Consider the following 12,790-nt stretch of genomic DNA (forward strand, 5'->3'; position numbering starts at 1 on the left):
GGCCAAAAGTTGGTATGGAGGGTGGTGTGGGAAAGGTTAGTGGACAGAATAGGTGGGTGAAAGGCAGAGAACGAGGAAGGAGGATTGGTTTAAACTGTACATATTTTAATGCAAGGCGCCTGATGGGTAAGGCAGATGAGCTTAGGGCATGGATAGGTACAAGCGAATGGGACGTTGTAGCCATGACTGAAACCTGGTTAAGGGAGGGGCAGGACTGGCTGCTTAATGTTCCAGGGTACAGGAGCTTCAGGAGACAGAGGTGAGGGAAAAAGAGGAGGGGGGATTGCATCACAAAATGCTGGAATAACTCAGCAGGTCAGGCAGCATCTAGGAGAGAGGGAATGGGTGACGTTTCGGGTCGAGACCCTTCTTCAGACAGAAGAAGGGTCTCAACCCGAAACGTCACCCATTCCCTCTCTCCTAGATGCTGCCTGACCTGCTGAGTTACTCCAGCATTTTGTGATACCTTCGATTTGTACCAGCATCTGCAGTTATTTTCCTACACAGGGGGGGATTGCATTGTTGATTAAGGAGGATGTCACAGCAGTGATCAGAGGTGACATTACGGACGGTTCGTCCAGTGAGGCTATATAGGTCCAGCTGAGGAACAAATAGGGATGATCACCTTGTTGGAGGTGTAGTGCAGACCCCCGAATAATTAATGGGAATTAGAAAAACAAATATGCCAGGAGATTGAAGACAGCTGCAGGTCAAATAAGGTTGTTGTAGTTGGGGATTTTAACTTTCCCAATATAGACTGGAAAAAATCATTGTGTGAAGGGTTTAAATGGGGTGCAATTCCTCAAAAGTGTTCAGGAGAATTTTCTTAAGCAGTATGTAGAGGCCCCCACATGTGAGAGGGCAACACTGGATCTAGTATTGGGAAATTGGGAAGGGCAAGTTAATGAACAGTGTGTGTAGGAGCCTTTTGGGACCAGACCACAGCTCGATTGGGGTTAAGATAGTTATGGATAGGGACGGTGAGGGTTCACGTGTTAAAATGCTCAACTGGGGTAAGGCCAACTTTGAGGGTATAAGAGAAGTTCTCGCTCCTTGTTGACTGGAGCAGGTTATTTGAGGGGAAAGGAGGAACGGCCAAGTGGGTTGTTTTTAAAAGTGTACTGACAAAAGCTCAGGGTATGTACGTCCCTGTTAGAGTGAAGGGCAAAACAGCAAAACATAAGGAAGCTAGGCTGACGAGGGAAATTGAGGTGTTGGTCAAAAACAAGAAGGATGCATGGAACAGGTATAAGCAGCTGGGATCAAGTACATCCCTGGAGGAGTTTCGGGAGCTAAGGAGTAAACTAAAAAAGGAGATCAGAAGGGCAAAAGGGGGGCAGGAGATAGCTCTGGCGAGTAGCATTAAGGACAATTCCAAAAGATTTTATAAATACAAGGGGGAAAAGGGTAACTAGAGAGAGAGTGGGACCTCTCAGGATTCAAAGCCGTCATCTCTCTGTGAAGCCACAGGAGATGGGCAAGGTCCTCAATGAGTATTTCTCCTCTGTATTTACCGAGGAGAAAGACAGTAGGACGGAGGAACTAGGGGCTGTCAATGGAAGTGTCTTGAGAGCAGTCAGTGTTACCGTCGAAGAAGTACTGAAGGTACTCTTGTGTATGAAGGTAGACAAATTTCCAGGGCCTGATCAGATATATCTGAGGACATTGGGGGAAACAAGAGAGGAAATTGCGGGAGTCCTGGTTGAAATTTACGAGTCATCCTTCAATACAGGAGAGCTGCCAGTAGACTGAAGGTTGGCAAATGTTGTGCCTCTTTTCAAGAAGGACTGCAGGGAAAATGCTGGGAACTATAGGCCGGTGAGCTTAACATCTGTAGTTAGAAAGTTACTAGAGAGTATTCTGAGGGATAGGTTATATAGACATTTGGTTGGGCAAGGGGTGATTGGGAATAGTCAGCGTGGTTTTGTACATGGGAGGTCGTGTCTCACAAATCTGATTGATTTTTTTGAAGAACAAAAAGGTCGATGAGGGCAGATCTGTAGATGTTGTGTATATGGATTTCAGTAAGGCATTCGACAAGGTTCCGAATGGTAGGCTGCTCTAGAAGGTTAGATCACATGGGATCCAAGGAGAGATAGCTGAATGGATAGCAAATAGGCTCCATGGAAGGAAGCAGAGGGTGATGGTGGGAGGTTGCTTCTTGGACTGGAGACCTGTGACTAGTGGTGTGTCTCAGGGTTCGGTGCTGGGCCCGTTACTGTTTGTCATCTACATCAATGATTTGGATGAGAACATACAGAGCAAGATTAGCAAGTTTGCAAATTATACAAAAGTGAGTGGTTTTGCAGATAGTGAAGATGGTTGTCAAAGATTGCAGCAGGATCTGGATCGATTGGCCAGGTGGGCGGAGGAATGGTTGATGGAATTTAATACAGAGAAGTGAGGTTTGCATTTTGGGATGTCTAACAAGGGCAGAACCTACACAGTAACTGGTAGGCCTCTGGGTAGTGTTGGAGAGCAGAGGGATCGAGGAGTACAGGTGCATGGTTCCTTGAACGTCGAGTTGCAGGTGGATAAGGTGGTGAAAAAGGCTTTTGGCACTTTGGCCTTCATTAGAGTATTGAGTAGAGCAGTTGGCAGGTCATGTCACAGACGTTGAGACCATATTTAGAATATTGTGTTTAGTTCTGGGCACCATGTTATAGGAAAGATATTGTCAAGCTTGAAAGGGTTCAGAAAAGATTTATGAGGATTTTGTCAGGACTAGAGGGTGTGAGCTACAGAGAGGGGCTGGGTCTCTCTTCCATGGAGTGCAGGAGGATGAGGGGTGATCTTATAAAGGTGTACAAAATCATGAGAAGAATAGATCGGGTAGACACAGAGTCTGTTGCCCAGAGTAGGGGATTCAAGGACCAGAGGACATAGGTTCAAGGTGAAGGGGAAAGGATTTAATAGGAATCTGAGGAGTAACTTTTTCACACAAAGGGTGGTGGGTGTATGGAACAAGCTGCCAGAGGAGGTAGTTGAGGCTGGGACTATCCCATCATTTAAGAAACAGTTAGACAGGTATGTGGATAGGACAGGTTTCGAGGGATATGGACCAAGCGCAAGCAAGTGGGACTAGTGTTGCTGGGATATTGTTGGCTGGTGTGGGCAAGTTGGGCCGAAGGGCCTGTTCCCACACTGTATCACTCTATGACTCTACTTCCTTAGAAGATTTGGGAGATTCGATATATTGCTGAATTGAACTTCTGCAAGTGTACAGTAGAGAACACACTGAATGGCTGCATCATAGCCTGGTTTGGTAACTCAAATGTCCAGGAACAAAGGAGACTGCAGAAAGTGGTCGGCTGCTTGTGCCATCATGGGTACTAACCTCCTCCTCCTCATCAAAGGAACCTACAGGAGGTGCAGCCCGGAAAAGGCAGCTACTGTAATATCATCAAAGACCCACACTGCCCTGCCATGCTCTCATCTCGCTACTACCTTCAGGAAGAAATTGTAGGATCCTGAAAACTGTGACCTTCTGGTTCAAGAACAGCTTCTTTCCAGCAACCATCAGGCTCTTGAACATTGCGCAACACTAACCACAACCCAATCTCCGCAACTATGATCTGCTATCAACTCTGTTTTGTTTGCACTATGTACCTTGGCTTTGCCAGGATCACCTGGTATTTCTTATTATTAATTTATTGTATTATTGGTTATTTTGTATTCATTTGTGTGCTTTTGTTCCTACAAAGCTTTAAAAAGTAAGAATTTCATTGTTTTGTTGCCGATGCATATGGCAATTCCTGACTCTAGATACATAGCTGACAGAATGCCAAATTTGTTAACTGATAGCAGAAAAATAATGTTTGTGGGGAAATGTAAAAGGGGTAAGCACTGATGAAAATTCAGTTGCATTCCTAACATATATATATTGTTTCTGTTATCCCTCCAGCGACTAGATCACAAGGTATCTGTCACAGAAAACAGTTCCAGTGCTTTTTGGATGGTAATTGTGTTCCATTACGATGGCATTGTGATGGAGACTGGGATTGCGAAGATGGCAGTGATGAAAGCAACTGTGCAAGAAATATAAGAACCTGTAACTCCCATTCTGAGTTTACGTGTGAAGATACAGGTATGATTAATGTTCACAGAGTATGCCTCTGCCCCAGAATATATGTGCTACAAATTTGACTCAAAAATGACTTGTTTCTCTGTAGCATTTGAAGAAAAATAACTATTTCCAACTGCATTTGAAGAAAGATTCCACGATGAAGGAACAATATCAAAAGTAAATGAATGAAAATATGGCACAAGAAACAGGGTATTGGATGACTTCTGAAAGAAAGGAGTGGCACAATGAAATATCAGGCTTAGGAGTGTTGGACTCAAGTAAAGAACTGATTTTTAAAAAACGCAAAAGACTCTCAGAGGCATGATGCTCCATCATTTTGTTCGGTAACAGGCCATAAATGTCATTGTGGATTTTTTTTGGAGGAGTTCAGAATATAGTGCTTGTTTTTGGAGTCTGGTGTCAGGCATGAGAATGCTTTGTCCCACTCATTTGAAGGGACTAAGTATAATTAGGATTTCTCTGCCGGGAATGTTGAATCGAAAGCAGATGTATGCGTGGCCAATGAATTTTGAAGATTATGTAAAGATGATGTTGGTGACACTTTAAAATGCTTTGAGATGCCTGTTTAGAATCCGCCTTTGAAGCATCCAGAAGAGCAAGGATTACTGTGGTGTTATAACCCTTCGTGCTGATTTAGTGCTGAGCTTCAGGCCTCGATCTTTGAACAGTCTTTTCCGATCCCTTCTGGTATTCAGATGTCACCATCTGACAATAATGGATTATTGGGCTTGATGTTCAACTCAGCGTCAAGCAGGGTGGCAGACTGGCAATACTGTCAAATTCAAAATGAGAAAATCAGGGCAGAGAATAGAATTAAGCTGGAGGATAATGCTTCATTTAGAACTGAATGAAACAGTTGGTTTTGAATGTTAATTTGCAGTCTGTTCTGGCTTATTCCTAGTTTTTTTATTTGGAGAACCTGACTCTGGACTGCTTCATGTGATGTAAAGAAACCAGAAAAGGCTCAGGAGGTTAGGTTGATCTGCGGGGACAGGAACAGAGGTAACAATTCAGGTCGATGACATATGAGCACAACTGGGATGTGTTATAAATCAAACATGTTTTAAATAGCTGAGAACAGGGATGGGCAGAGTGATGGAACAGTCTCCTTGTAATCACAGAAAGCTACTTTGTCTTTATCCCTCCCCGACTCTGCAATTTGGAACATGTTTAATTTCTAACTTTTCCTAGTTCTGTTGAAAGGCCAGAGCTCTCACATTTTAACTCTATTCTTCTCTCCGCAGATGCTGACTGCTTGACTGAATATTCTTTGTATTTAGGTTTTTATTTCACATTTCTGCAGTTTTTGTGTTATCCTTTTAAACATGGGTGCTTTATGTTGAATTGAAAGTGAACATGGCAAGGTACAACTGGTCATCGACAGTCTTTTGGCATATCTATGAAATAGAATCTTAAAACCATGTCACTGCATGTTGACCTTGAGAGACAATGTGGGCAAGAGGGGGAGACAGGCCATTTTCAAGGTGATTGTGCTGGGTGAGAAGAGAATTTTCTATTGACGGTTGGAACTTGTTGGACTGAAACAAAACATAGTTGCTTATTCATCATGCAGTTAAATACTTTTGATCTCCAATGGTTTGAAGAGACGATACTATTCAAAGTAATGAGTAGATAATAGTGATTATTTTCTTGTAAGACGTGTTCTTAAATTGGTTTTAGAACATACGTAGAAAAGAGTACAGAACATACCCTTCATCCCACAAAGCCTGTACCTAAAATGTTGATAACAGAGGAGATAAACACATCTCCTCTGCCTGCATGTGATCCATATCTCTTCATTCTCTGCATATCCAAGTGCTTATCCAAAAGCCTCTTAAACACGGCTATCGTATCTGCCTCCATCACTACTCATGGCAGCACGGTCCAGGCACCGACACTCTGTGCATTTAAGAAAACACTTCTTCAAAATTTGCCCCTCTCATCTTCAAGCTAAACTCTCTAGTTTTTGACATTTCCACACCGGGATAAAGGTTCTGACTGTCTACCCTTTCTATGCCACTCATAATTTTATGTACATCTATCAGTTCTCCCCTCAGCCTCTGACGCTCCAGAAAAAGCAATCCAAAGCTGCCCAAACTCTCGTAGCTAATGCCCTCTGATCTAGGCAGCATGCTGGTTAACTGGTTGTGGATGCCCTTGAGCTGTGAGTTGTGACCTGCAAAGCTTTAAAACATATTTACTAATATTACCTTGCACATTATTTTTGGAAGCAAAATTAGGGTTCATTTTTCTAGGATTAATAAGCAAAAGCTAAAGTTTAACCCTTACAGCAGGCAGAAAAATCTATTTGTAAAAAAAAAGTTGTTGGCTAAGGGTATTAGCTTTTGTCAATTGATATTGGCTTATCCTTATGATTCAAACAGCAGGAAAAGAGAGAAATGCACATAGATTGCAAAAGATGATGGATGTTACATGGCATATCCCAGATTTAACAAGTGATTTTTGCTGGCATCAGAATTGACTGCTTGAATAGACGGAATTTTTCTCTTAATAACAAAGAAAATGTCTGGTATTTCAATTTCTGTCAGTAAGGTAAGACAGGAAAAATTTAAATGTTGACAGTACTTTCTCGGCTTTAGCCTTCAGTACATTTTGAGCGCCATTGTGATTAAGCTGCTGCCTCATCAGTGAAAATCCATGCAAGCATATAGTGAAACAAAGTTTACTCACAAACTGCACAATCAATGCAACAAGCATTCATATATCTACAATGTGTCTACATTTGCTTATGTAATGCAGAAATCCATACAAGAATTGTGCTGATGAACGTTAGTATGCCCAGAGGGAAGCTGATTCACTTCCATTAAATGTAGCTTAGCCAAAGCAAGTAGCTCCAGCCTTCAAAACGAATTTCATCCCAGTTTGAGAAGTGGCAACATGTTGCACTCTGCTTCTGAAATCAACATTTTGGAGCTGAGTTCAAGAAGTTGTCACTATTATGACAAACATTTGACAATTCTGAATATGGATAAATTTCTATCATGTATCTTTTGGAGTGTTTCTCTTCAGTTTGATACCCCTTCAGTACTCAGTTCCTACTCTTCGCCAATCTTATCCCAATGCAATCAGCTCACTGTTTCTTTATGGTTACATCCAACCAATTCTTTTTATATAATCCTTTTTTCTGGTTGAATCCTGTAGCCGACTGCTAAACAAAGACTTGTGCATCTGGTTTTATAACTATTTCTTACCTTTCTTTTAGGTCTAGTTCCCCTGACATTACTTTTAATATTTTAATATCTGGTCCTATCATTCTCCAAAACTAAACTATCCTCCATGTAAAGACCATTGCTAGTGCTCTCATTTAGTCATAAGATCAAGAGATAAACTGCAAAAGGTTCAGGAATCCATGGCAACTTGGCCACATGCCTCAGACACAGTCCTTGTTACCAAGGTAAAGCAATATAATTTATCCACTGAGACAACTTAACACCTTCCTATCTGATCAGAAATCAAAATTTCTACTTTTCTGGATATGTTCATTGGATTGAGATTACAAAGGAACACATTAATACAGGACCAATGCTTCCAAGCAAATACATTTGATATTTGATTCAATTCATCTTGTATAAAGTTTCACGTGTCAAAATATGTATATGTATGTGTATATGCATATGCATATATTTGTGTCATTGGTTAATTGAATATCAATTGCAAAATAGTAACCAATATCAATATATTCAAATTAATCCATTTGTAAAACAATATAATAGTTATAAAAAATCTCATATTTAAGATAATTATTTCTTGCTTAGATATAAGGCTTATTGTATTTCATACGCCACTTATCTTTAATATCTTGCTCAGTAGTGAAATATTTAAACAAAATCAGAAATGTTTACATGCACAAGATGCAGAAAACTAAAATTGTATCTAATTTGTTGAGGCTCGTTATCAATAGTTTTCTCATGGAATGTTTATTTATTTTAGAAGGGTACATTTGTTAACATGGTGAACATTTTTTTTCTTTCTCTTGTTTATTCATGGACAAAACCTTTAATTTTACTTCCTACCTCAGCTGAAAAACTCATCCCTCCAAAATTGGCCCTTGTTTAAGTTTTTTAATATCTCATTGTTCCTGTGAAAAAAAGATTAAAACAAGATTTGTATCATTCTCTACATATTGATAACAAAAGTGTCCACTCTCTAATGCTGAGTTACTCCAGCATTTTGTACCTACCTTCGATTTAAACCAGCATCTGCAGTTCTTTCCTACACTAAAAACTGTTTTACTGCCTTTTAATGGCATTCAAACAGCTTTGTGGGTCAGCCTAAAGCTGTGTGCAAAAGTTGGATAAAATAAAATAGAGGAACAAGAGTGGGTTAGTCGATATTGCTTTATTATTATCGTGCATGCTGAGATATAGTGAAAAATTTAGCTTTGCGTGCTGTCCATACAAATCAAACCATACATGCCTGCCCAATATTAAACAAGATCATGACTGTCTTCTATCGCAAAGTAATTATCCTGTATATACTCACATTCTTGGATTCCTTGACTTGAATGCAATTTATTACTGAACTTCTATTGTCCTTTGGAGTTGATAATTGTTAGTATTCACTAAAGAAGTAATGAATGAACCAAAGTAATTTATCTTCATGGTAGTCCTTAGCAGTCTACTCCTTTCTTTAAGACTATAACCAGTTCTGAATTCCATATCAAAGAACCATTGTCTCCATATCAATTTTGCCAAGGGTTTTTGAATTTTACTTATTTAAATGTGTTTGCCTGTTATTCTTTTAAAATCAAGAGAATAAGGGCCTGCTAAATCTTTCTTTATCTCTTAGACCTACCATAAATACAATACAATACAATACAATACAATACAATACAATATCCTTTATTGTCATTGAACAAGTACAACGAGATTTTGAATTTCCTGCATTCAACACCAACACCATTGTCAAGTTTGCAGACGACACAACGGTGATCGGGCTGATCACCAATGGTGATGAAACAAAATACAGAGCGGAGGTGCAGAACCTGGCGGACTGGTGCTCTGATAATAACCTGTCCCTAAATACCACCAAGACCAAGGAGCTGATCATCAACTTCCGTAGGTCACACAACGGGGAATACGCCCCGATCTTTATCAATGGGGACAGTGTGGAGAGAGTGTCCAGCTTCAAGTTTCTGGGCACTCACATTTTGGAGGACCTAACATGGTCCACTAACACCGCTGCGCTGGTCAAGAAGGCACAGCAACGACTGTTCTACCTAAGAACACTGAAGAAGTCTGGTCTACCCCAACAGCTGCTGACAACATTCTACCACTGCACCATAGAGAGCATCCTAACACATGGCATCCCTGTGTGGTACCTCAGCTGCACGGAGGCAGAGAGGAAGGTTCTTCAGCGGGTAGTCCATAGAGCTCCATAGAGCTCAGAGGACCATCGGAACACAGCTACCAGCCTTGAAGGGCATCTACAACACATGATGCCTCAGAAAAGCCACCAGCATCCACAAAGACTCTTCACACCCCTGCAACAATCTGTTCGAACGCCTACCATCGGGCAGACGATACAAGGCCTTCTACGCCCGCACCTCCAGACTCAGGAACAGCTTCATCCCCAGGGCCATAGCTGCTATGAACCGGTCCTGCTGAGCTGGATGGTCACATCGCACAGTGATCCGGCACAGATCTACTTGCACTTTATTCTGCTTTAAAACTGTTACAATTTGTTTCATTGGGGTGTTTAAATTAATACTGACTAGCTAATTAAATTATTGCATCGTGTGGGAGGTGCATTGCTAATCTCGTTGTACTCCTGTACAATGACAATAAAGATATATTGTATTGTATTGTATTGTATCGATTGTCGCTTCCATGTTGATGCTATCAAATCAAATATTTAAATAAATCATGGCGAACATGTAAACAACAAGAAGGGGGGGAGGGAAGGAAAAAGAAAAAGGGGGAACAAGGTAAAGTGCAAAAAAAGGTTCATGCAGGTGGTTAGTTGTGCCAGATGACCCTGGGGGCAGAGACAGATCATGGCCGGCTATCAGCAGGACCGATTCAGAGCAGCTATAGCTCTAGGGATGAAGCTGTTCCTTAGTCTGGAGGTGCGGGCGTAGAAGGCTTTGTAACGTCTGCCAGATGGAAATAGTTCAAACAGACGGTGGCATGGGTGTGTGGAGTCCTTATAGATGCTGGTGGCTTTCCTGAGGCAGCGTGTGTTGTAGATGTCCTCCAAGGCTGGCAGCTGTGTCCCAATTATCCTCTGCGCTCTGCCAACGATCCTCTGAAGAGCGTTCCTGTCCGCTGCCATACAGCTGAGATAACACACATAAATGCCGTATGTCAGAATGCTCTCTGTGGTGCAGCGGTAGAAGGTCATCAGAAGCTGTTGTGGCAGACCGACCTTTTTTTAGTGTACTCAGGAAGAACAGCTGTTGCTGTGCCTTTTTGACAAGCGCAGCAGCGCATTCAAGAGAGTGCTAGATAGAGCTCTTAAGGAAAGTGGAGTCAGGGGGTATGGGGAGAAGGCAGGAACGGAGTACTGATTGAGAATGATCAGTCATGATCACATTGAATGGCGGTGCTGGCTCGAAGGGCCGAATGGCCTCCTCCTGCACCTATTGTCTATTGTCTATTGTCTATCGGTGGACCATGTGAGGTCCTGTGAAATGTGTGTGCCCAGAAACCTGAAGCTGGACACTCTCACCACTTCGTCCCCATTGATGAGGACTGGAGTGTATTCCTCATTCTGTGACTTTCTGAAGTTGATAATTAGCTCCTTGGTCTTAGTAGTGTTTAGGGACAGGTTGTTCTGTGAGCACCAGCACGCCAGGTTCTGCACCTCCGCTGATTCATCGCCGTTGGAGATCAGCCCGATCACCGTTGTGTCATCCGCAAATTTGACGATGGTGTTGGTGGCGAATGCAGGGACACAGTCGTGTGTGAAGAGATAGTAGAGGATGGGGCTCCATACACAACCCTGCGGTGTGCTGGTACTCAGGGTGATGGTGGAGGACAGGTGGAGGCCCATTTTAACTGCCTGAGGGCGCTATGACAGGAAATTCAGGATCCAGTTGATTATAGGCGAGCTGAGGCCTAGCTGGTGGAGTTTGGTGATGAGCTTGGTGGAGATGACTGTGTTGAAGGCAGACCTATAGTCTATGAATAGCGTCCTCACGTATGTGCCCTGTCTCCCGGGTGAGTCAGGACGGTATGAAGAGCCAGAGAGATGGTGTCCTCTAGATCTATTTGCTCTGTATGCAAACTGATGTGGGTCTAGTGAGGCAGGGATGGTGGCTTTGATGTGGGAGAGGACCAACCTTTCATAGCACTTCATAATGAACGGTGTGAGGGCAACCGGACAATAGTTGCTCAGGTTGCTGATGCTTGCTTTTTTCGCACCGGCACTATGGTAGCCGACTTCAGGCATTTTGGGACCGTTGCCAGAGATAAAGACTGGTTGAAGATATTAGTGAATACAAGGAAACCCAGTTATAGAATCATGGAACTTTATAACATGGGTTACAGGCCCTTTGGCCCCAAATGTCTGTACCCAACATGATGCCAAATGAAAATCATCCTGTCTGCCTCCACATGACCAATTTCATGTATAATCATGTGCCCACATAAAGCCTCTTAAACGCTACTATTGCTTTCACTACCACCCCGGCAGCATGTTCTAAGCATCTACCAACATAAATGCCTTTTACATGTCTTAAATTTTCTCCTTCTTGCCTTAAAGTTATTCCCTCTAGCATTTCACATTCCTACTCTGAGAAATGGTTCTGACTTCTATGCTATCTATATACATTTCTCTCAGGTCTCCCCCTCAGCCTCTGCACACCAGATAAAACAGTCCAAGTTGTCCAACGTCTCCTTATGGCTAACACTCTCTACTCCAGGCAGCATTCTGGTAAACCTCTTCTGCACTCTCCCTTTTCTGTAATGTGGCGACCAGAACTACACATAATACCCCAAATGCAGCCACCTTCAGACTTTTTGCTTGTTCACTCTCTCACCAGATGTTACCTGCCTTGTTGAGTTCATACACCACTTAGTGTTGTGCTCAATATTTTAGCATCTACAGTTTTTTGTTACCTGGGCTTGCAGGTTGGAGTTATAGGGAGTGATTGGATAAGCTGGGATGTTTTTCTTTGCAGCCTGGGAGACTAAGGATTGTCCTTATTGAGGTATACAAGATTACGAGGAGTATGGATAAAATTAAAATTAATTCTTTTTCCCAAGGTAGAGGATCCTAAAACCCGAAGACATAGGGTTATGGTAATTGGGGAGAGATTTAAAAGGGACCTCAGGGGCAACTTTTTTTACTCGGAGGGTAGTCCGTATCTGGAATAAGCTGTCAGAGGACGCTATAGAAGCAGAAACAATTGTCACTTTTCAAGGACATTTGAACAGGTAGACGGATAGAAAGGTTTAAGTGGGTTCTGGGCCAAATGTAGGAAAATAGAAGTAGTCCATATGCAAACTTGGTCGGCAGACAGAGTGAGCGGGAGGAGACAGAGGAGTCTGAAGAAGGGTTTTGACCTGCATTGTCACCCATTCCTTCTCTCCAGAATTGCTGTCTGTCCTGTCTAAGCCTCCTGCACGAAGGAAGTCCCAGCCAATACTGTGGGAGTTTAAATCACCCACTTTTACAACCCTATTGCTTTCACGTCTTTCCATAATCTGGCTGCAAATCTTTAGTTTAGTTTAGAGATAC

General features: G+C 42.3%; 1 protein-coding gene across 1 annotated transcript in view; it reads left to right on the forward strand.

Moving 5' to 3' along the window:
- LOC144595762 (low-density lipoprotein receptor-related protein 1-like) overlaps nucleotides 1–12,790 on the forward strand; it is a 1,259,652-nt gene that overhangs the window by 779,087 nt on the left and 467,775 nt on the right. The window contains exon 21 of the mRNA XM_078403382.1: nucleotides 3,905–4,087. Coding sequence (XP_078259508.1) covers nucleotides 3,905–4,087 — 183 coding nt within the window. The remainder of the gene's footprint in view (nucleotides 1–3,904; nucleotides 4,088–12,790) is intronic.

Source organism: Rhinoraja longicauda, chromosome 8 (assembly GCF_053455715.1).
Source record: "Rhinoraja longicauda isolate Sanriku21f chromosome 8, sRhiLon1.1, whole genome shotgun sequence".
Lineage (NCBI taxonomy): Eukaryota > Metazoa > Chordata > Chondrichthyes > Rajiformes > Arhynchobatidae > Rhinoraja > Rhinoraja longicauda.